Source organism: Chelmon rostratus, chromosome 21 (assembly GCF_017976325.1).
Source record: "Chelmon rostratus isolate fCheRos1 chromosome 21, fCheRos1.pri, whole genome shotgun sequence".
NCBI classification, from domain to species: domain Eukaryota; kingdom Metazoa; phylum Chordata; class Actinopteri; order Chaetodontiformes; family Chaetodontidae; genus Chelmon; species Chelmon rostratus.
In genome coordinates this window covers 2,311,773-2,336,901 of record NC_055678.1, presented here as the reverse complement: position 1 = coordinate 2,336,901, position 25,129 = coordinate 2,311,773, and the positions used below count along the sequence as shown (strand labels likewise).

General features: G+C 44.1%; 2 protein-coding genes across 7 annotated transcripts in view; both read right to left on the bottom strand.

The window, feature by feature from the left end:
- baiap2b (BAR/IMD domain containing adaptor protein 2b) overlaps nucleotides 1–15,352 on the bottom strand; it is a 68,680-nt gene extending 53,328 nt beyond the window's left edge. For all 6 annotated transcript variants that reach the window (XM_041962643.1, XM_041962645.1, XM_041962646.1 and 3 more), the window contains exon 1: nucleotides 15,110–15,352. In XM_041962643.1, the coding sequence (XP_041818577.1) occupies nucleotides 15,110–15,184 (75 nt within the window). In that variant the 5' untranslated portion in view covers nucleotides 15,185–15,352. The remainder of the gene's footprint in view (nucleotides 1–15,109) is intronic.
- A 3,983-nt stretch (nucleotides 15,353–19,335) lies between these two features.
- Nucleotides 19,336–23,869, bottom strand: chmp6b (charged multivesicular body protein 6b). Its single transcript, XM_041962668.1, has 8 exons — nucleotides 23,670–23,869; nucleotides 23,098–23,207; nucleotides 22,738–22,825; nucleotides 22,563–22,649; nucleotides 22,415–22,480; nucleotides 22,173–22,253; nucleotides 21,978–22,050; nucleotides 19,336–21,330 (listed from the first exon to the last, which is right to left on the bottom strand). Exons 1-8 carry the CDS (start codon nucleotides 23,730–23,732, stop codon nucleotides 21,281–21,283), a joined length of 618 nt encoding a protein of 205 aa, XP_041818602.1. The 5' UTR covers nucleotides 23,733–23,869; the 3' UTR covers nucleotides 19,336–21,280.
- Nucleotides 23,870–25,129: the final 1,260 nt, after the last annotated feature.

Genomic DNA, 25,129 nt, shown 5'->3' with positions numbered 1-25,129 from the left:
AAACCATGTAAGAGGGCTTTAAAGAAAGGTAGAGGTTCTTTTTCCTTTATTTTCATATATTTGGGAAGCTTAGTGTGTATTAATTCTACAGAGAATTAAAATATGAAGAAGATCAACATCACTCTCCTGTCTGTAAGCTAAATATGCACCTGAAGCCAGCAGGAGATTATCTTAGTTTAGCATAAAGTCTGGAAATGGGGTGAAACAGCAATTCAAAGTTCAAGCTCACGAAATAACACGTTATGTCTCATTTGTCTAATCTGTGCACAAACAGAAATGTGAAAATGACAATTTGTGCTGCTGCTGCTTTGTTTCGGGATGGGCTGCAGCAACGCAGGAGGCGCCGACTGCAAATGAATCTGCAATGTGTGACTAAACATAAACTGAACAGAGTAAACAGTTAATTGCACTGAACACAAGTTCAGCGTATGATTTCAATTATTAACCTTTTTGAAAATTGTGTTCAGTTGGTACTGGAAATCTACAACTCCGCCCTTCATGCATACAAACCGTGTTACAGCTGCGATTAATATCCAGAATGGACTCTTCTGATCACCTGTCAGTCACCATCAGTGCGTCCCTGCACATGCTAATGCTGAACTAATTCATGAGTTTCCCCTCGTCACAACATGCTCATACGGTTTAGGGAATAATTTAATAGGATCATTAACTTGGCCGGTCCTGGTTTAATCCACACTCAATCAGCTGAGCTTGTTCCTTTAGCAACAGGGACTGAGGCTGATTAGCATTCTGCTGAATGAAAGACCATATTTGAGAGCATGGGTAATGAGAGGGATTACAGAGCAAACGCTGCTTTGTCTCACTTCGCCCGTGTGCTTCGGTCATGTGTTTTAATTGACTCGCTAATCACCTCCCCAATTAAATGCCAAACTGAACAATACAACGCTTGTCTTATCACGTTGCAGCGTTGGGGAAATGCTCTCGTGAATGTGCTTCATCTCTGATCAACACGACTGAATGTTATCTGGAAGCCAAACACCAGCATCGTAACAAATGGTACATTATCTTCTGCGTTGCTGCAACAGTCATGCAGATACAAACAACGATAAAGCTGCTGTGTGATTTCTGTTTGCTGATCTTAGTGAGATTCTACCCACAGATGATGATGATACACCGGTTTTAATCAATCCATTATGCAGCTGAAGTGTCACAAATGCAGCATTTCTGAAAAGTCCTGGCTCCCTGACAGGAACAGACTAAATGTCAGAGCGGAGCTAATCACTGAACACTTTGAAATCTACCATGAAGCACATCGCTGATCCCACAGGGGAGACACAGCTATTATACAAATAATTAGCTGACTCAGGACCGAAGTGGAAATAACCTTTAGCGTGAGAAGTTAGACAACGAGTTGTTTTTTATGATGAAGAGTTTGTTTTGAACACAAGTTTAAAACAACAACATCTTGAGGAAGACAGCAGGCCTTTCTAATCACCAATGGAATATTTTCATATTCATATAAACAATGTTAAGATGATTAGTCAGTTAGTGGATTTGATTAATTCATTAAACTAAAATGAACAGATAAGTCATTTACGAAGCAAACAAGCCAAATATTCTCTGTTACCAGCTACTTTGCTGTTTTGGCCTGTTTTATATTACAGTAAATTCCATATTTTTGAGGTTTCGGTCGGACAAAACAAGCGATTCGAAGATGTCACGATGGCCTATTTATTGGTTATACAATTAAATTAGTTGAAAAAAATAATCAGAATAACCTGCATATAAAATGATCATTAGTTTCAACTTGAAAATCAAACCTGAGCAGCAAAACAGAAACACGAGCCCAGTCCCGCTGCAGCCTTTCAGCCGGATTAGAAGAGCATCACATCTCGCACGGACACACCGGACTTTACACGAGTGCGATCCATCTCCCACTGACATGTTGTTGGTCTGGCCGACATCTGAAATATTTATTCTCACAAGGAAAAAGAAAACAAGCTTCTCTACCTGTGACCAAAGGACGGGTTGGCCGGCCGGCGAGGCAGATGTTCACCCTGGAAGCGTCCGAGTGTGACAAATGTGTGCGTTTGCGCGTGCGTGCAAGTCTAACTCTGGAATAAAATTCTGTTTGTGTCAGTTAAACGCTCATGCGTGTTCGTCTGTGTGTGTGGTTGTTCGCAGTGCACCGTGCTGACAGGCAGCGCTGGCTGCCATGTAGCATCAGTTTCTGCAGGGGAGATGAGGATTTGGGCCTGTGATTATTCTTTTGTTTCTGTTCTCGGGGGCTATTCTTCTTCTTCTTTATCTGCGGAAGCAGCTTGTGAGCAACACTTCACAATTTTCCTTTGGGAAAACAAAGTACTCTCTCTTTTATCTGAGCAGGTTTGACAGGGAGCCACGCCAACAGGCCGTCATACCTAAACAGAGTCTGGGTCCGTCATATGGTCACTGGCACTGACAAACCAGCATTATGACTATCGTAAATAGGCTTGAGCATAATGATTGAGCATTGGCTGATCTGCCAGCTTTATGATTAAGCTTTTTTACAGTTACAGACAAATAAAACTGCTGGATAACAGTCAGGAAAATATGGCAGTCACGGTTAAAAGAAATCGACTGTCAGAATGGGGCGGGATGCAAACCTTAGGCTCTGTATCAAAGATGTAGATGTAAACACCCAATCATCTACAAAATTTTGACTTTTTGCAAAATGTCTGAGTACTTCAGCCTGACAGAGAACAAAAATTATTCCCACAAGGTCACATGACCTAAATAGAATTATGATCTCAAAATAATCTGATGAATCAGCTGTAAACGCTCCGCCCTGATTGTCTGTTTCCCCCTGAACCCGTTGGGTCTATGAATAAGCGCACCAGCCCACGTTCATCCTCTGAGCTTGATGAAGCGATCAAACTCTTTCAGCTCAAACAGCTCAGGTTATTAGTGGTTCTGTCAAAGTCAGGTTTCAGCTCTTTGATTTTGTCGAGTCTGAAGCCGTTGAATTTGAGATCGACAATTCCAAGTCATCTGCGACTCTGAATAACAGTAATGGATCGTTTTTAAAATCATATTGTTTGTTTTTTCCAACTGTTTTTTTCAACTGGCATTGTTCACAGTGTTAAAATGTGATACTGCTACTCCGGTGATACGACTGTAGCTGGAAGCAGAATTCGTGTGCGGCAGGCCAGAACATAATTGGCCGTGGCTACGGTGGAAGTCGCTGCACCTTGTTTACGAATAAAAATCCTGATACAGACTTGTTTGAGAGGTGTGATTAGCAAGAACATCTGGTAAGAGACATTAATTAAAAAAAAAAAAAAAAAAAAAAAACTCTTGGACAAAAATGAAAAGCTGTCTTTGTGGACTGGAAACCATCTGATGTCCCGCATCCAAACCAGTTCTACAGGGTGTCAAAAAACGTCTAAGTTCATAGCCTGAAAACATATCTTTAACCTGAGAAAATGATCCTGTGCAATGTCATTGTACTCTCGTCTTCTGAGTTCTGAAGCTCAACACATTGCTTTTACATTCCACTCTGCAATGCACTGTCATAAAAGACCATATTTCCCAGTAATGCAGCTGAAGTCCAGTCATATTTCACCGTAAGTCCCACCGTGGCTGTAACTGATGACTAACGCGAGGAGGAGATTGAATAGGTAGCAGGTAGCCCTCAACATAAAGGTTAATAGATCCATCAGAGCAACATGGCAGCACCTGGAAATGCTGTCCCATGACAGATGAGTGATGTGGAACAGAGCCAGAGTTTATGCAAGCTATTAATAATGTAACACAGGAGGCATTTCTCTGCAGTGTTTATGACAGGGCGCCTTCAAACATACCCAGGAACAAAGATTAAGAGCACATACATGAGAAACATGTAGCCAAACAGGACTCAAAGTACTCAATCCATAAAGTAAAATGAAAAAAATACTTCAATGTGTACAAAATTGGAGTGTTAAAGTACACCATATGGCCAAACGTCAGTGGACATCACACCTATATGTGCTTGTTGGACATCCCATTCTATAAACCATCTGAAAGGGATTGCCACAAAATTTTGGATTGTATCTGTGGGAATTTTAGCCTACTCAGTCAAAAGAGCGTTTGTGAGGTCAGGCGCTGATGTAGGACAAGAAGGCCTGGCACACATTCGGCGTTCTAATTCCCCCCCAAAGGTGTTCAACTGGGTTGGGGTCAGGACTCCGTGGAGGCTGATCAAGCTCCTTCACACCAGATTCATCACACCGTGTTTTTATGGACCGAGCACAGTCATGGGGGGTCAGCTAAGGGCCTTCTCCAAACTTTCGGATGTTGGAAGCACCCAGTTGGCTAAAATGTATTTGTCTCCTGAAGCACTAAAAAGACGCCTTCGCTGAAACTATGGGGTCTACACCCTGAAGAACAGCCCCTGGCTTTTCCTTACTCCACCAACCTTTACAGTAGGCACACAGAGATCTCTTTGCATATGCCAAATCCACATTTGTCTATCAGATCATCACCCCTCATTGACCCTGCTCTAAGTTTACATGGTCTACCACCTTGCGGCTGAGCTTCTACTTCCCAATAATAGCACTTAAAGTTGAAGGAGGGGAAGATCTAGAAGATCAAAATCATAACTCCAAACCTGATATCCAGTAGTTACTTCTCATACACCAAGCACGCTCACAGTTAAACACATGAGAGAACAAAGGTAAGACAACAAGCAGCATTAAGAACATTGTGAGGAGCTGGCTGGCACGATGGTGTAGACAAGGCAGTCTGTGTGCATGTATGAGTGTGTGTGTGTGTGTGTGAGTTGGCGGCAGGAGACGAGTGTGTGGGGTGAGTCAGAGCCTACATAAACAGCAGCAGGTTCGTATCATGTTGGGGCGTAAATTACTGTAAAGCTGAGCCAACCATGTGGCACCATTAGAACCTGCTGCGCCACTCGCTGCCAAACAGATTAACCAGCAAGAAGGGACCTGGCAACCCCAGCAAGGAGGGAGGGACGGACCAGGTGGAGACAAAGCCAGGATGAGAATTGAAATAAGAAGAAATGGATTCACAAGTCCATTACCAGTATTTATAAAATGGCCACTGAAAAATACTCTTCGCCTACAAGCTTTCTCTGTTCAACAGAGTAACCCTCACTCTAAAATCAGTGTGAAGAGCATGTTAAATGTCAGGTACCGGGAAGACTGATCTGGTGATTTGCAAGTCAAACGATTCAGTCGACATCAGTTAACATTGAGGCTACACTAGCCTCAAAAATGGATGTTTTTCAGATGACTCGGTTACATTTGAGCATTGTTTCAACAGCATTTCATTGTGAAACAGGTCCTACATACACTCAAATTGTCACTGTCCAGAGGCAACGTTCTTAATTTTGTGTATTAGTGATTTATGATTTTTTCCTCCTCACAGTCTAGCCTCTGAGATTTGGTGCTGAAGTCACATTTTGACTCAACATAAGGCACAAAAAGTCTCTACGGGAACTAAATACGCACCGACACTAGGGCTGCAGGGTTAAGATTTTATCTTCTGTGGTCAACAGGAGCTTCCGTCATATTATGAAATCATAATGATAATGCAGCACTGACGCCAGCTTGAGCAGGTCTACGCCTGCAGGCTGCTCTTCTGTCCACGCTGAAGTGAGTTCTCCATCTCTGTCCACGTCACATGACTGAAACTCAGGTCACGTCCACCTCTCAACACGGACAACCCGACACACATAATGTGAAGTGCAGTCACTCACGTAGACACGATTTCTAGAGAATCCCTCAAAAGGAAACTGGAAAAGAAAGCAAAAAAGAGGATGCTTGTGGGACCCGCCCACCCCCAAAAAACGCCAGTGTAATCACCACAAAGTCAACAGTGAAGTGTTGATAAGCAAAGCTCACCCTTTGTCCTCCTGCTGTTTAGACGTGTGTGAACTGGTCGTGATATGAAGGTTAACCAGATTACACACACACACACACAAAAAAAAGACACACAGGAAAGGTCATTTACTCTAGGTGGTCGCCCTGGAAACAAGGAGGGCTCATGTGGCGCTGAGGTGTGTTTGGCTAATGCTCCCAAGTCAAGGTGACCCCTTGTCATCAAGTTTTACTGCGTGTGTGTGTGTGTGTGTATGTGTGAGTGAGAGAACATATGACATCCCATCACACTGCCATTTCTCACCACGTACCACCAAGTGTCAGCCGGCGTATAAACACTCATCACTCACACAGTCACATACAGTCCAGACGCAGGCTGCCATCGCCACAGGACTTTTTCAGTCAAAGCACAGGTAACGTCCTGAACAAACAGGATACTCTGCTAACAACAGAAGAACCGCTCTGCTTTCTTCAGCCACAAACTAGACAAAAAAAATCATCCTTTAGTTTATTATTATGATCAGAAATATTCTTTAGTTCTTGGCTAATTTCTGATATTTTTAATTCCTGCATATGAAACGCTGTAATTGTCCAAAAATACCTATATAATAATAAATAAATGTAATTATATGATAAGATGCATCGGTTCTTACTGTGTGTGTGCTTTGTTTTCTTACTCAAGGGTAGTTCAACACAGCCAGTTCCTCATTTAAAGCCACATTCCACACGTCCTCCTGTTTTTTTCTGCTGTGTGCTTTATCACAAATGTCTACTGATAAACACAGAGGTGTTTTTATTCCCATGAACCCTGAGGGAAACATTCAAAAGAGAACAAATCGATTAGAGTGGATGTTGCTCATGGCTTCACCTCAAGTGAAGTAATCTTTCCTTCATGAATGTATTAACATATTACGTAACCACAAGCATAACGAGCTCAGTTTGAAGCATTTCGTTGGAAAAAATCCAAATAAAACCTTTCTGAGCTAAACCATTCAGGCAAAGAGAAAGCACATGCTCTGAATGTTAGAAATGTCTGTGAAAGTTTGAATGGATGCAATAAAAGACATTAAGCTGAGGTTACCTGTGAGTTCCAGAGTCAAATTCAGCTGCCCTTGTTTCACCTCACCTGCTCACTCACAGCTTCTGGCTCATGCAGCTTGTTGCAGATGCCTCCAGGCTGCCCTGCAGCACAGCATGGCTGCAGAGGAAGCCACAAACATCTCCTTCATATGTAAAATCACCAAGCAATATTCTCAGTATTTTATACATTTATACGTAACATTAAGTAGGATGAAGGAAAGCTGAGCCTCTTGGCTGAAAAACTAGTTATTTATTGAAAAATGGTGGTTATATTTTGTTTGTCTGGACTAAGGGTCAGAGGTATACCGCTTTCATCGCAGACACGTTCTGCTATGACATGGATTTTGCAATTCCGTCATTACCGCTATAAAAGTTTTAGCATATTAAAAATAATGTGCTTCACTGTGGCATGCAGGTAAAAAGCAACGCATGTGCTCATAGAACTGAGTTACATCCTGTAACTACTATTTTCCTCTGACGCCAACTCTGGTAACATGAAGATAGGTAGGTGTACCTAATATAGTGGCCACTGAGTGCATCCTGCAGCGTGTTTTCTCCTGTAGTGATGTATCCAAATAGACCTTCGCAGCTAAATGGCGCAGTTCCTTAAGATCAGACCTCGCTTTACCAGAAGTTGCATATACACCTAAGCATATACATGCATAGCTGCACAGTGCATTACAATAAGAAGTTATTGAGAACATTACTGCTAATGTGAAAAAAGCCATTAGAGGTTCCCACTGCATTATAAACTGTATGTGGGATTGATAAGCTGATGTATTTACATTGTGTCCATTAGTGTTTTGCTGCTGTCCCTCATTATTCTGTTTCCCAGGAAATGGACATTATTTGCTTCTGCTCAGTCAGTGTAACAATCACCATGCTAAAGCTGCACTGCTTCAACGCCCTCTGGAGATGGAAATTCAGTGCCTATCTCCTGTGTGTGAGTGTGTGTGTGTGTGTGTGTGTGTGTGTGTGTGCCAGTGCACGAGAACTCAACCAATTTCCCTTTCAGATGAGCTCTTATCTGTGTGCAGGCGAGCAAAGGCAGAGTCAGCGCCCCCTATTCCACAGATGCAGCTTTAGGAGGAGACCGGAGGGAGGGGGCACTTCCGCCGCCATATATGGAAGTGCTGGAATTCCCCCCCGTGACAGGGCAACCCATTTTTATTCACCTCACGTTCGGCTCATAGCACAGGAAAGCTGACGGGGTGGTGGGCGAGGAGAGAGCGAGGAGGTGGCAGGAGGGAAGAGGGAGGGAGGAAGTCTCCGCCGCCGTCAAGTGAGGGAAGGTGATCGTCGTCGTCGTCGTCATCGCCTCACGGTGACGCAACTGATTTGGTCGACACAACCGGTTTTCATGTACACACGTACATGTGAGCGAACATATGCTCACAAGAACACGTATGTTCACACGTGCGTTCACAAATATCAGCGGCAAGGTCACATGACAAAGATGAAGAGTGAACACGGAGCGCTTCATTTTGGAAACACTTCCTGTGCGAACAAGCAACATGCAAAGGAGTAACTGCATGTGTGATGCCGGAATGTTGTAGATCACGTAGGACTGAGTGTGTGTGTGTGTGTGTGTGTGTGTGTGTGTGCCATGAAATTTGAAAGGACGCAGCCTTGTACAGAAGCGAGATAATGTTGCATTTTATCTTTAAATCCCCTGCTCACACCTTTTCATCCCTCCTTTCCCCCTTCCAACCTCAGATTCCAGATTAAATGTCACACACACACACACACACACACACGCACACACACACACACGCACACACTGCTGCTGCAGAAAATTCCTACTCTTTCTTGCCTCTCAGGCTGTTCCTCCCTTAATTTCAGTCTAATTAGAGTCAGAAAAGAATAGTGGATCCACATTTGTCTCCTCACTCCGCTTCCATTTATTCTACTCTGAGATCCGTCCCAGTAACTTTCCTTTCATCCTCTGCCAACCTCCTGCTCCCTGACAGCCTCCACCTCTCCTCCCAGATCTCCCTCCAGCTCACGTTAGATAACTTACAGATGTGCTGAAGGCAGCTGACGTACCGCACACACACGGCAGATGCCAGCAGTTATGTTATATGACAGCTATGAAAGCTGCGTCGTAACACAGCAGTAAAATCTAAATAATAAAAGGATAGCTCTCCTGCACCTGTGCTGAGCTGATGCCCTCTGGATGCTGGATTTAGGTCTAGTCGGTGCTTAAAGACAAATATTCAATTCATATGTAATGTAAGAAAAGCTATGCAGAGGATGCTAATTCAAAGATGTTATACATCATTATGCTTTGCTTTTATTATTCCCACAGATAACAGACCAAACAGGCACATTAAGATATCATGTCAAGCATTTCTAGCCCTAGCTATCAGCCATCTAAGACATCACTGCGCCTGTAATGATAGAGGATGGTCGTCTTTGTCAGCTCACCACTGTGAACCAGCGTTCAACAGACAGACCTCCACTACATCATAGAAGAGTCAAACAAACAGTTTTTCTCCTGTCAGCAGTCTCAAAACCAAATGCTATGCTGCCATAACGCCTGCTGCCAGTATAAATGAACCAGTTGCTAAAAGATGTATATTGAGTGATGTTGGTCATTTTTAGCCCATGAAGTAACAGCTGCCTAGCACTATATTATCATCACACTCGAGTCATGTTTCTGTCCACCTGATGAGTGCAAGATCTAAATTCTCTTCTCTCCTTTCACTGGTTTTGTCTAAACAAACTCCTGAGGAAATATCTGCCTAATTAGCTGCTAAATGTTCCACTTTCTTCACCTTTGTCAGTCGGGCACATCATGCAGATGTAGCATGCAGCTGGCCAATCGGAGCTGCAGCTGCACTTTAGTGTTCATGAGAGCCAAGAGACTCAACTACACAGTCTGTGGGCAACTGTACAACCGAAACAACGAGCTGAAAGAGGTAAAGCTGCAGAGCTGGTGATGATTCTCAAAAACACAATGCCTAATGAAGGTTAAGGTGAGGACTGCAGCACTGTGCCTTCTGCTACCTATCTGCACTGTTCCCCTCTTACGTAACACAATCAGACAGCGTCACGATGACGCTTGCACACACACCGATGCTCACCAAAGATCAGTAACAAGGCGAAAAGCTAGAACAAAGCCTGGAGCTTGAGGAGGCACAGTATTCTGCAGGGACGGAAGCACAAAGCTGCCGATGAAGCTCTGAACAGAGACAAAAGAGGCGAAAGCAGTGTGACTAATCAGAGAGGAAAAATCACTGGTTTGAAACAATCACACTGGAGAAAGCCTGCCTTAGCAGAGCATTTAGATTTGATATGCTTCCTTACACATGAGCACAGAGACTAGAGGCTTGGTTTCACCTCAAATGACCTCAAACATGAACAAAGTAAAACGTACCAGGGCGACTCAATCTGCCCGATCGATGCTGAGGCTGCACATGACGCCGAGGCATCTATTCATAGTGCGGAAGAGGGAAGAAAAACAATGGAGCTTTCTGCCAGAAACCTCTCCCTTCCTCAGTCCATCCACTGCTGCACTTTATCTTTTCCCCAACAGATGCCCTGCCGCTCACCTGCAGCACTCTGGCTGCAACAACAGCTGCCTGCTACCTCATGAGCTGCAGAGCACACAACCAACAGGCGATAACTCTGACAACACAGCATACCAGAATCCAGTGAAATCTTATGAAACACTGGCTGTAGTCAGGGTCCAAACTACAGTATATAATAGAAGTTGTGTAGCAGTATATATATATATATATATATATATATATATATATATATGAGAAAACAGGTGGAAAATTCCAATTGTTGATGGTTATTCTCTGTATTTTGTCCACTGGGCTAAGAAATGAAAAGGCTGTACAGGGAAGAAAACCCTGAACAGATTGCACTTGTGTGACTGTGGGGATAAAGTGTTCTGTAGCATTACTCACAACCCCCCCACACACATTGGACAAAAATCCCTCCCTTGAGAACAAATGAGCACTGCTTGGTCTCGCGTCTTGTGAAGATTGGACTTGAAAATATGACAATATTTACGGAGGGATTTACGGCTCCAATCGCTCGAGGACGCTCCCCGGTGACAGTTACGCAACACAAACACTAAAACAGCATTCCTGTCATTTAGAAGAGATTGATACTGTACACCTTTTATAATGCTGCTGAGACACAGACATCGACAGCTTCTGTGAGAGTCACAACGATAAGGGACAGTGAATCGGAGCCATGACAAGCGTTCATTGTAAGTTTCCAGAGCTCAAGAAGACATCTTCAGATTTCCTGTTTTGTCCAACAATCAATTATCCAAATTGTTCATAGATTAAAGGTTTTGATCAAAGTCATTGCTGCTTTATAGAATTGTTGGACTTGCAGGATTTGCACTCAGTGATGCAAATAAGATGCATGCATTTTATCAATGACATTCCCATATGGCTATTTCTTCAATAAAATCTTGAAGAAAATATACTCTATACCAACATATATTGCAATGACAATATAAATGTCTGTACACTTTAATAGACAGTTTTAGCAGTATTGACCACTATCTGTCCTGGGAATGCATCGGGATCCTCCGTGAGGAGCCGGAGTATGTGATGGGTAGAAGGTAGGAGGACAAATGATCACACACAGAACAAAGAAAGCGCCACCATCAATCAATTGAGCAGCTGATGTCTGTAGAAGCCCCTCCTTCCATCCAACACAATCTCACAGCAGCCTCGCCCTGACACTCGAGCTTCATTCAACAAGCGCAGCTCGCAGCACTGTTGGGATTACAACACTTGGCTGAATACACTCCTGAACAAACATACAGATGGTGCTTGTTCAGCAACCACAACAACCTGAGGAAACAGTTTACCCACATTGTCGGTGGGCAGCGAACACATCTCCGAGCGGCATCTAAAACTTCAACAAACCGAATCCGGAGGGATCTTTTACTTGACGCTTCAGCGCACACCCAAAGGTGAATTTCCTTAAAAATTTGCATTTTCTGCTGTGAAAGTGCATACCGTTACAGTGCCAGCCACTCTACGGTACAGTATGGGTGCTGACGAACAGGCGAAACACACACATTCAGTCGTGAGACACTGCCCACACACGCTTGCATCCGCCAGTGTGAATCATCCAAAAATGACATTCAGCATCTCTTTTTTCGACAGCAGCGCAGTGGGGTTAAGGCTTCGGTCCTCCATTGTTGAGTTGGAGCTATTGTATTCTGCAGCTAACAGTCAAACAAAGAGAGACAACAAACAGCATGCAGAGCTGCTGGGAAACAAAATCACTGTTTACCCGAAGAAGGGCCATCATGCTCAGCTCATGTAGATACAACCACCTGAGAACAACTCAACCGACATCTCCTCCTGCTTCCAAATATCTCAGTGAGAGCTTCTGAGGAGGACTGTTCAAATATCAAACCTCTGCTGACGAGTCCTCGTGTTTTTTAATCAGAACCTGAAAAGGCTCTAGACGAACTTTCTCCAATTATAGCAAACATGAGTACACCAACATGTCAAACAACGAAAGTTTTGACTTTCAATAACACAGATTTCATCCAATCTTTACCAGATTTGGTGCACAAAATATGTCAAGGAGTCCAAAAAACACTCATTACAGTTGACTGATCCTATCCTACCACTTTTCAATATCTGGTCGCTAAATTTATCGAGGCTTATCAGTTTTACTTAAACTGCCATAAACCTTAAACGCATCGTAAAATGTCAACCTAAATTATAAAACTCATGCTCGTATTAATTTTTCTTTACCTGTATGTGGCGCTAGAGCAAGCTTATAATCTAAAATGGTCATAACTCAGTGTTCATGACACTGAGTCAAATACAATTAAGTCATCCTTGTAAAAAAAAAAAAAAAATCTAACTATCCAAAACGTATGTTTAATATTAGCCAATCAGCATGCTTGTCTATCAATATATGTGTATTTTGGTGCAGATGCGGATCTACAGTTAACGGACAGAGCAGCGTTGGCGGAGGTGTGTCCTCTCTGACTGCTTCCTGCTCGTTGCTTTATTGTGATACCGTGTTCTGAAATCGATGTTCCTGATCCCCATCTTCATGCTGCATGATTTAATCTCTGACATTCGTTATCTCCACCTCCTCTCCTCAGTGGAGAAACAGATGTGAGGGCTACCTAATGGGAGCTGGCACCTCTGGGCCTCTTCATCTTCCAGGCCTTTAATGAATTAATAAAGACCTCTTAGTTTCTCCAAACAGAGCCCCACACAGAGCTCGGCTACCTCATCGGATCAAAAAATAAAAAATAAAAAAAAACACCCCGGGGCCCCACCACTGCAGCACATGAGCGAGCGAACTCCTACAATCAGCAGCGGCGGGTCAAACTGGCAGCGGCGCTCTGCTTCTCCTCGCTCCTGCTGACTCCGTAATGATGCAGCCTGCTGATGACAGGAAGAAACCCCACTGCTGCATATGTGCATGATGGCATTTTCATACTCGACGCTTCAGCAGAGCCAAGACTGACAGCTTCTCTTCGAGCTTTTTCCCTCTGAACCGGGAGTTTCATTGCAGCCGCAACCAATGGTCATGTTTTTATTGATCTATGTTGTATTTTTCCAACTAATAGCGAAAAGGACTCATGGCAATGTCACCAAAGATCCTGTTTTGCATGAACAATAGTCCAGAAGCCAAAGGCAGAAGCTGGAAACAGTCTTTCATTTTTTCTACTTAATTACCATCACCATTAATTTCTGTCAATCAACACATCATTTCCACACAAACACGGCCTCCTCATACACCACAGCACCAGCACCCCATTCACTTTAACGCTGTCTCTCCTCTTCCTTCATCTTCCTCCACCTCCTCCTCCTCTTTTCTGTGGTTTCTCTCCAGCTCATAACGATCCAAACAAGCCTCCCACAGGTCACAACATCAGGCGCCTACACCTCGTACATCATTGATCCCTCGTTAGAGCCTTTTCAGGGATGGAGCTCGTGTGTTTTCACGCAACTTAAAGCCAACACTCGGCCACAATGACTCCGGTCTGCTGTCCAGTCACGCCGACTTGCTTCTGCAGCACAACGAACTAAGAACTCTCACTGACCCGACCTCTTCGGCTACACCTTTGGCTCAGTAAGCACACATGCCCTTCTCCTCCTGCATCCACCAACACCTCTCCCGCACACAGCGCTTTCAGGCACCCCGGCTCTCTCCGAGGGTTTCTGCGGAGGAGCGTGGAACGGTGACAAGTTTCCTCGTATGAAGGAAAGCCCTTGTCGTGCTTCCTCTGCTGAAATTTACCTCATCTGGAGAGCTGCCATGAGCTGCAGTGAAACTTAAGAGTAACACCTCTCCGGCACCACCTCCTCCTCCGCCTGCCTCTGCCGAAGAGGAGCTTTGTAGGGGAAAGAACAATGGAGGACCCTGAAGTTTTAACAAGAGCAGGGTGGTCCCTTCAGTCGACGCTGCCAGTTTGGGCTCCAGGAGGAAGCACAGGCTCATCAGTTCACTGTCGCTAATGCACGTTTGATGGTGAGTCACCCCTTCCTCTCTGAAGGTCATCAACCCATCAACAGAACACACATTCATTGATTAATTCAGTCAGCACCACCAATCAAGACCCCCAAATACAGACAGCTGGGTCCAACAGCTGCTTCTGGTGAACTGAACTGCCCCAAACTGTCAGTGTGGAGGTTTGATGGAAGCAGGTGAGATGTGCATGACTGACTCGTAGCACCATTACCAGGTGTTAAAAGGATCAAACAGTCGATACACTGCCGATCAATCGATCACAGCTGCGTTACGCGTTCACGTTTTCTCCTTTTCCGTTTGTGATTGCTGTCATTTGACTTTGCGGTTGTTAAGCTGAGAAAGTGATTTGAAGACATCGACTTTGACTCTGATAACTTCAACAGGCTCTGTTAACATGTTCATAGACTAAAGAACTAATCGATTTACCTTGAATGAAATCGACCAGGTGTCTTTATGGACTAACATGAAAGCAGTCTCACACTGATTTAAGTTATCCAGCATCTTTTCCAGGAAAATCGTGCTCTCTCCTGTTCACATAGTAAAGCTGTTTCACCAAAGTCCGAAGACACGAGCTAAGACGCCGGTCAGGTGAACTGAGTCAAAGTTATCCGCTGTCTGTCCTCTACCTGCGGCCTCTCGTTCGGCGTCCACCCGCGCATCAGGTGTCCCTCCGCGGCAGGAGGACGCGAAGTCAGCGGGGAAACAAACTACCAAACAGTCCGTCTTACCTTGTAGACATTCTCCGTTATACGGTGCACCTCGTCGGTCCGGGACATCCTTGTCGAAGCGTCAGTCAGAACCATAGACTAAGATTTCCTTTGGGTGAGGCGGAGACGGTTTTCCGAACTGTGGCGGGGGGAAAGACAGCTGTTGGCGGGGAACTGCGGCTCAGGTCTGCGGTGGCTGAGAGACGAGCTCGTCTGGCCGTGGGATCCCTGCTTTTATAGGAAAGTCCTCCGCTGCGCCCACACCAGCTCCCCACGCAGCCACTCAGTCAGTCGGTGCCTCCCGGTTGGAGCGCAGAGGCGGCGCTGCTGCCTTCAGCGGCGGTGGGAAATACGGCGACTTACGAGCTGAGGCTCCTGATGAGGAGACGGGACATACTGCGTTAGAACATTTAAACGTTACAGAATGAACGAGGCAAGAAGCAAGAAAATGGTTTACTTTGCTTCAAGGAGGATAATAAGGAGGACTTGTCTAAGGAAAACATGGTGTTGGAATAAAGGATCAAATGGCAGATATAATTACAGATATCTGTATATGAGATGATAAACATGCTGCTACAGGTACCAGAGGGAAAAGATGAGCAGCTGGATTTCTGTTAACTTCTCACTCTCTGTAAAGTATGTGCAGCTGTTCTATACTAGGATACCACCTGACCACAGGTTTGTTCTATTGTACTTTATTTAAACACACTTAAATGTGCCTCATATGAGCAAAATGCTTTGAAACTGGACTAAACGCTCAGGTAATGAAGCTGACTTTGTGCTTCAGTAGTGCATATTTCCAATTAATGTTTTGCACTATTAGATCAGCACAAATGCACTGGCACACATTAAGACCAGAGTTCAGGACTTCACCAGGGGCCCCAGGTCAGGTTTTTACAACATCACTCAGAAATGAGTATTTATATAATATAGTTTTGAAAATACTGTAGATCAAAGCTGAAACTGATTGAAGGGCGACACTTAGAGAAAAAGGTGAAGCTACAAATCTGTCGGTTACTTCAGCACCACGGACACCACCGTGGATTTATCAATACACAGTGAGGCTACCAATGTTTCCGAGTCATGGTCGATGCCACAGACTATAACCTGCACAAACTTCAATCAGATAAAGGATCAAGTAGTCAGACAGACAAGTATGGCAGGTTTAAAAGGGGGGTGCAATCTGGTCATTCTGCTAACAAGAGGAATGGCATCCCCCTTCCTTTTTCCTACCAGTTGAAGGAATGCTACCAACCTGGCAGCTTCTTCCCTCTCCATGGCACATGATAGGACGCTGTTGGAGGGAAACGTATGTAGATCGTTTTGGTTGGCTCAAACTTTATCAGACTATTTTTGGGATTTTTCTCAAATTTTCCAAAGGCGTGCAGTCACGTGAATGGGGAGTCTCTCCTGAAGCTGATACTAGCCTATTGTTTATCACTAATCTTTTTTTTAACAATTTTGTTCAAACATTAATTACTCTACATAGTGTTTTTCCTTCTGCCACTCCTTTCTTTGGACCTGTTGACGAGCTACATTATTATTATTATTATCAGTTAACCTTCAGTAATTCTGCCCAAAAGCAGCAGAGAGCGTGAAACTGGGATTTTAGCACTTTCCGTTGAGTCAGTGAATGCAGCACAGCATTTAAAGAAGCCACGCCTCCTCCGATGTGTCACGCGCAGCCCACGCCGCCGCCTCCGCTACAACCATTGAGGACTGAGCGAGCACACACACACACACACACACACACACACACACACAGCAGTTACATCTGCCCAAACATCACATCACTGTGATGCCTTCATGACATTCCTGCAGGCGCAAACACAGTGAGAGACTTTCTGATGGCTTCATGCTGCATGTCATTAATTATTTTTACTGATATGAAGCTGAGATTGTCCACCTTTATTTGACAATGCAACATTTCAGATACCTGCAGATAGCTGCTGCTCATGGATTTGTTTACCCTGGTCTATAATTGTGCGGCTCCACTCCTCTTGGCTGAGTGGGCTCTGCTCGGTCTGAGTGGGATGGAGCCACATTTTCTTGGATTTCAAAGCCTTGTATGGTGGGTTGGGGAATCCCACACAGTTTAACGCATCACGATCTGAAGGCCTGTGAAGAAGAGACGAAGCAGAAGATAACAGCAGACCTGTGTGAAAGAGGGCAGTCACGCCTCTTCTGTTGTACAACTCATTTTCAGTGAGATAAAACTGATGAGACATTTTCGGGCCGATGGCGGTGACAATAAGAACGGACTGATCTGGTTTTGATTGTCACATCTGATTTGGGCAGAACCCAAACTGCAGACAGTTAGTGAAAATCAATCAGGCATGTTTGGTCTTCACCGAGCAAACAGCGACGTTCTCACTGTCAGCGAGGCTATTGATTTCCTCCTCTGCCAGCGTTCAGGCCCCACAATCAGTTTCCATAAGTGAACATACTCTCACATTATGTTTGCTGACTGCCAATCCGTCTTGAAGTATAATTACACACGAATGAATTAAGATGATGATTGTTAATCACAGTTACAAGCAGTTCAAATAGTAATCAGAGCTGCAGACGTGAGACTCAAGTCGGGCTTAAATCAAGTCTCTGATTATTACTCAGCAACAATTAAAAATCCATTAACAGCTGCACGTCTTATATTTATTTCATTTGACAATTTATGCTTCAACAAACCCAGTTTTTACACTGTGTTGGTAGTTTGTTCATCACACACACACACACACACACACACACACACATGACCTGTAGACATGCACTAGTGGACAGGTGTGCTACTCAGGGCACCTCAGCAGTGTGAGGAGGTGAACTGGCTCCTCTCCAGCTACCAGTCCACACTCCATAACGTGGTCTGTGCTGGACCTCAACCAGAGAGATCCTCCGGTTCCAAAGCCCCCTGACCGCCCCTGGACTGAGCTGCTGCTCATTAGATCTGTACATTAAGAGGATTTGGTCTGTAAAAAAACACGATTAAGTCGGGTTTAAAAGGAAAATGTTCAAGCTGTGTCAGTTTAATGATCAGAGACCTGAAGACCTGTCTCTTAAAACTGAGTCAGAATCAGTGTTTTCACTGCAGACTGAACTTGAACGTTAGACTTTCAGTTTGTTTCTGAACATTTGTGTGACTTGAACTTGTCCTGTAGGACTTTACATCAGACTTCCTGTTACAAGTCCAACTGCCACCATTGTCTCAAGTGATGTGATTTGACTTAGACCTGCCTGTGTGTATATTCAGCACAGGGTGGAGGTGCAGTCAGGTAGGCAAGAATCTGGGTGGGCAGGACCCACACACACTCACTCTCTCACACACACACACCTACGTACCTGCAGCATCCATTCAGCAGCCCATGCTCCCCCCCCCTTCATGTCCATCCTACTCACCATCGTCCCCGCAGCCGTTCTCTGTGCTTCAGATCCACGTCCGTGATTCATCAGCGTGGCGCTCTGACATTCAGGTTGTTGTCTGTGCGCCGCCCACTCCCACACAGCACCGACGAGCTTGTAGTGCACCGTCAGCCGCAGAATGGAGCCAGTCCATTCAAAAAGACTACATCATTGTGAAGTGGATTTCAGGAACTTCACAAAGACCAATTCAGGCTATTTCAGGCTCGCAGGAAGACTGATGGAGCGTCGATACTTCAAGGCTATAGATAGGAACATTTCATGTCTTCCTGGCTGATGTTTTGTCCTGTGGAAACAGCTGAATAAGCAGCCATTCTTAGATCACCTGCTTTACTTAAGTGAGGAGTAAAAAACAGTTTTCATCTGACACATTAATGCCAGACAGAGTTTTAACAGGTTCCCTTTTTCTACAACTAACTTTCCAACATCTTCAGATTTAGAGTAATACTATGTGACACTCATTAAACCCATGTGATTTTTAGCATCTGGTTTCAAAACCATGAATCTGCTCTTCTAACAGGGTCCAGTCTTCTGCTTTCAGACTTTCCACCAGGCGTTTGGAACCTGGCTGCAGGTCCAGCCCTGATGCTGTGTGATGCAGACCGCCTGGCAGTCCGGTTGGATGGATGGATGGATGTTTGGGTTGAGGTCAGGCTTTCTTTATGGAGCCAGGGCGGCATCACAAACTGCCGACACAAAGCTGCAGCATCTTCTTCATACTCCACATAATAAACCTCCTCAGTGTCACCTGCTCCCACATCAGATGCTTCAGAGCAGCTTTGTCGCCACCTTGTGTTCAATCATGGAAAATCTGAACCGTGAGCTGCAGCAGAGTGTGATGATTAAAAAAAAAACACTTTTATTGTAAAAAGAATACACAGAGGTACAATTTCCAAACTAATATTATGACGAGCAGTTTGATGCAGTGTTGATGAAACGACGTCTGCAGCCCGACAGCGTTAGTCATCATTGTTTTCCGTATGTGAGATTAACTGATTTACAGATTAGTTCCATAGACCTTCAAAGGTGCACAAGCTTAAGCCTCACAAATGTAGGTCATCACTCGCGCTGCAATTTAATGCAGATCTATACAAGCGAATATGAGCACGAGCTGCACAGTAAAATAATTACAGGCCCCTGCGTTGATAATGCTCAGAGGGTAAAGATCCAGGTTCTGTCAGGTTATTACTTTGAAGAGATTAACAGCTGTTGTCTGGGCTTCACAGGTAAACCCACACAGATATGATTAGCCCTTTCTCCAATGACACTGAGCTAATCCACGAGGGGAGCACAGAATTAGATTAGTTAAGCTGCTAGAAAGGGGTCAGACTGAGGGACTATTCTGCAAAACAGATGCTTATTCAAATGTTTCGGTAATTTCCAAAAGTTCCCGGGCGGCTCAGATTCCACGTGTGGAAGCAGAGCTCGCAAGCTGGGACGGCTGAGGCGGACCAGGCCTGTCTGAAAGGGTCAGCTCAGTAAACTACAAGAAAAACACTTCAGCACTCAGTCCCTCTGCGGCCTGTCAGCGCAGATCGTTCTGGTTTTGTCAACTGAAGTAACATTCAGTCGCTCCTTTTGCAGTTAAAGGTCCAGCGTGGAGCATTTAGTGGCATCTAGTGGTGAGGCTGCAGATTGCAACCAGCTGAAAACACCTCGAGTCACTAATGAGAACATACTCACGAACACTAGGTTGCATTTCTTCCAATAGATCCCTTTAAATCTCACAAACTGGACCTTTGAAAGTGACAACTGTGGTTTTTAAATTTACAGTCAACAGTTTGCTTTTAAATTAAAAGCCAGAAGAAAAAAGGTCTTTTTGGAAAATCTTCATCAGGCACCATCATGAAACCAAAACATACACAGCATGAATTTATCCTTCTTGGTTTCTAATTTTGTGTTTTTACAGATTGTGCTGTAGGAGAGAAAAATCAACTTTATTTCAGCCGGATCTTAAAAATTTCTACTTTGGCAAAGTAGTTCCACTAAAAACTGCTCGCAGGTCAGCGCAGCATCCAGTGTTTTCAGATGCTGCTGCTGACTTTTTACGTCAGAAATGAAAGTGAACTCCACTGGACTGAGGCAGAAATCTCAAAGTCAAATAAAAACATGATTGGACAACGTCTTTTTGTAGTTTGGGTGATGTGATCCTACAGTCTGTATCTATTTAGAGATCCATGGGGGTGATTGGATGATTTACGATGAGTCACATACATGCATTCAAGTTAAACCTGCAGTGCAGAACCTTTGTCTCCCCCTTCTGGCAAAGACAGTAATGACACAAACACTGTAGACACATGCTCATGACATAAGCGTACAGGTACAGGTGGCGACAGGAGCCTACTCTGTCGCCACGGTTACTACCTCCTAATCAGATTCGTGTGAACTCGTTTGGGCTTCAACGTATCGGACAATCAAAAGTCCTGCACTGCAGCTTTAAATCAATGTATGGACAAAGAGAACAAACACTCAAAGGTTAGGCACAGTTATGTGATCTCACAGGTCTTCATGGTTCTAGTCGGCGTTTCTCCGGTGAATGGAGGGCAGTGCAGGGAACCGGTCCTGACCGCCTTCAGCCGTCGGCCCGCAGCAGACGAGGACAAACGGCGGCCGGGTGATATGGAGGAAGCCCAGCATCTGAGAGCGACTGCCGCCACGTTGTCGCAGGCCTCCGGGGCAGAGAGAGCTCTGCAGCAAATGTTCGTGTGGTTGTATTTTATGCAGGACTTGAGTGTCGTGGAGAAGCTCCAGCAGCTCGTCTGACGGAGGTCAGTCACGTTCCTACGCAGCCAGCAGCTCTCGCTCCGGCTTCTTTCTGGGACGATCCCTCTCTGAAACAAAAACACGTTCACAGACTTTCAGAAGGCAGCAGGGCGCGGTATCGAGAACCGGTTCTCAAATCATAACAAGTGGAAACGTGCAGCCTCAGAATGCACCGCTCTGACTTTTACTCTCCTGCTATTGTCTCCCAAAATTTCAACCTGCATAATACTTCTTCTCAGCAGCATGTTAATGTGAAGCTGACAGCAGACTTCCATCACGTTCATCAGTCTAACATGTTACTTCCACAGTTTGTGCTGCAGGATTACTGACACAGATCTGACCAACAGCACTGAGCTGCAGTAACGATCATCTGAGGCGTCATGGCGTGCTTCTGCAGCTCTTCATCCACCAAATCCATGTCGAGGCTCCATCTTTCTCTCACACAAACAAAAAGTGAACTGCTGAACTGATGCTACAGGCTCCGCTGGGCTGCAGTCCTCTGTCCTCCTCCGCTGGTTAAAAGTTTATGATGTTACATCCTGGCATATGTATACTTCCTGTTCTAATCATTTCCAACGAGATTCTAATGACAGCATTCACTGTGATATAACATATCATGAAGCTGGAACAGGACCAGGACGGCACAAAGAGGCTGTTTGGTGTCTAAGATCAGAGGAGAGTGGAGCACAAAGAGAAAGCTCGTGACAGAACAGACCTCGTTTCCGCTCGTGGGCCTCCGGGACTTCTGGCAGCTCGTCTGAGGGGACCTCAGGAAGCTCGACGTCTCCCTGAGAGAGTCCAGAAGAGCAGAGATCAGAGACGACACAAGATCAGGAAGGGACTGAGGAGTGGAGTGCTGCTTTGGATCATCACTTTCAAATACACAGATGAGTGATCTGATTGGACCAACCTGAGTTATGGCCTCCAGCTCAGCCAGTACAGCATCCTCATCTTCTTGTGATAAAGAGCCGGCCAGCATCTCGTCTATTTGCTGCCGGGACACAACAAACCGTCAGTGAATCATCTTCACATTATAGATCAACGTCTAGAAAGACCTGATGACAAATGTAAGAACATCTGCTGGCAGAACATCTTTAAAGTGAATCGATGGGAAAGAAATTCTTTTATTTCCCTCATCAGGGGGAGACTTACCCTTTGGTACTCAATGGCGTCCTGGGTTTCATCCATAATCCGCTCTACTTCTTCAACAGACATCACCTAACGAGAGAAAAACGGTCAACTGGAGCTCGTCAGTAGCCTGTCACGCAGGTGGAGGGGGAAATGACTTGGCGTTGCCTACCTCGTGCATTTTTTTCAGACATTCATTTCCGACTTTCAACCCATCGATGACTTTCCTTTCAATCTGGGCAAATTCCAGGTCTTGAACCTAAAGTAAGCAGGAAAGAGAGAAGCTGTCAGTTTCGCTTCGGCACTGCTGCTTCACGCCGCGTGACTTGAACCCTGCGATCGCTCACCATGCGCTCCAGGTTGCTGATCTGGTTCTCCGTCTTGTCTAGAAGTTGATCCTGGTAGCGCTTCTTCTTCAGTAAGAGGAGCGCTTTCCTGTTTGAGCACGAACAATAGTGAAATTAGAAACACTCCAAATAAAAGCACAACGAGCAAATCCTTCAAAATAAAGTCCTGATTAGGACATTTTAAATATAAATAAGGAATTCCACCAGAACTCAGAAATCAGTGAAGATGAATCAGTCTGAAAGGACTCAACAGAGCAGACAGAGTATTTTGTCAGCTATAACAGCTGCATCCTTCTTCATGAGCGATCTACTCCTCTTCCTCTGTTGTCCACCACACTGACACTCTTTTTGAACACTCACTCTTTTTTGCCATTTTTCAGCAGCTGCTTGGCTAAGAGCCTCTCCTTCTCCAGCTGCAGGTTGATCTTCTTCTGATACTGCCTCAGTTTATCTCTTTGCGACTTCAGTTGCTGCAGTGAGGAAACAGAAACATGAGTTTCAGTGTCATTTGCTCATTAATCAACATCAGCAGCTTCTTGTTGCTCTACAGCGACCTAACTGGGATTAGAGGCTTTAGCTCTCTGTGCCACTGCAGGCACAGTCTGAGTATTTACAGTAAAACACACAATACACCTAATCTTTACTGCCAGAGCAAGGCCAGACTTCCTCCTCGCATTAAATCTCCACACTGGTTCAGATACATTCGTGCCGATGTGAAGACGATGGTCGAGAGTGCCAAAATGGTGAAGTGATGTTGTATAAGCTGCGTGTGTGTACGATTACTGACGAACAAAGTTATTAAATTCCCACGTTTTTCAAAGCAGTTTGGCGTGACGAGTTCTTGTTACAGGACGGAACGTACAGTGTCGAGGCTAATATTAACAGTTAGGGTAGCCAGCTAGCTAGCAATGTTAGCTAGCTGTGACTCTTACCAAAATCGCTTTGTCTTGTTCTGTCACTCGGGTTTGTTTCTTTTTTCCAAAAAGATTTCCCATTCTGACACAGCATCCCAGCTACGATTCGTAACCAGGTAGAAAACGTGAAACTTATCCGATTGTAAACTATTTTTCTAACTTGGAAAAATCAGACTAGTATCGCTTCTCCTCCATTATTTGTGTAGTCATCTGGGCAAGTGTCCACACCCACATCAGGAAGGACGGTAACTGGGCAGGGAAAAAACTGTCGGAACGCGATGTGGAAAACACTAATTCGTTTATAAAAATTTAATATATGGTAAATTCACATCCAATAACCCTTAAAATTACGACCAACCGCGAACGAGGGCACATTACGTCTAAGTGAAGAGTGAAGTAAAAAGATGCGGCTATGTTTAAATAAATTATTACTTTATGTAGAATAACCCATGATCACTGCCCTCCTGTGGTCAAAGTCAGGAACTGCAGGACAACATTCGTTAAGATAGTGTCAATGCAGACACAACCATAGTACAACTTCCGGTTCCACCTTCAAAATACAGCGACCAAACTAAATCGTCAACGAACCAATAAAAATTCTCATGAAACGTTCGAGGTAAGTGTTTTTTAATTGTAAATAATATAGGTGTTTGCACTGATTTTCAATATTTTTAGAGTTATTAATTGAAGTCTTGTATTTGTATTAACAATCTATCCCTTTATCAAACTACTGTTTGTCTCTTCTTTATACTCAGTTTTGTCTTATTTTACAATAACAAAACAATTAGAAAAGGATTTTTAACACTTTTGTACCTGTATTTAATTTGAGTGAATGTACTTCTTGTAAGTCGTTTTGGATAAAAGCTTCGGCTAAATATGTGTAATTTAATGTAAATCCCAATTTGTTGTGTAATGTTGATATTCATAGATATTGAATTTTTTTTTTGGAATTATTGTTAGTTGAATTCTTTATATTTCTGTATTATTTCTCTAAACTCTGTATGTCACAGGAATTTGATATTTCTTGTTTTCCCCTACATGCGTAAACAAGCCAGTCCCAAACAGGATTATCTAGTTCACTGTATTTTAGTTTGAGTATGCTGTCATGCCTGCATTGACGCTATTTTCACAGATTGATTGTGTTGCAGTTCTACACTGTGGCCACGGGAGGGCACTGAACGCTCATGATAAAAGCATAATCAGCATTCCAGAGCTGGACACGCTTCTTTGCACTTGCTAACAAGCTCTACTTCCTCCATCAGTGAATCCCTATCTTCCGCATTATTATTAAAGACATTTTTGATATTTCTTAACGTGTCTATAAATATACATATGACATCTCTAAAGAATACTAATTGTCACTATTTATATCTGTATTATTCCTACCGAAGAATGTGGAGTTGCAGTCTAACTGTTACCATTAAAATACAATTAACACGATAATTTCGAGATTATTTCTTGAATGCGTCAGATTGGTC

Excerpts from the sequence above, each read along its gene's own strand:
- chmp6b (XM_041962668.1), bottom strand. The coding sequence starts at position 23,732 with ATGGGAAATCTTTTTGGAAAAAAGAAACAAACCCGAGTGACAGAACAA. Across the intron at positions 23,208-23,669 it reads AACAAGACAAAGCGATTTTG|CAACTGAAGTCGCAAAGAGA; the intron begins GTAAGAGTCACA and ends TCCTCACTGCAG. Across the intron at positions 22,051-22,172 it reads AGCTGGAGGCCATAACTCAG|GGAGACGTCGAGCTTCCTGA; the intron begins GTTGGTCCAATC and ends GGACTCTCTCAG.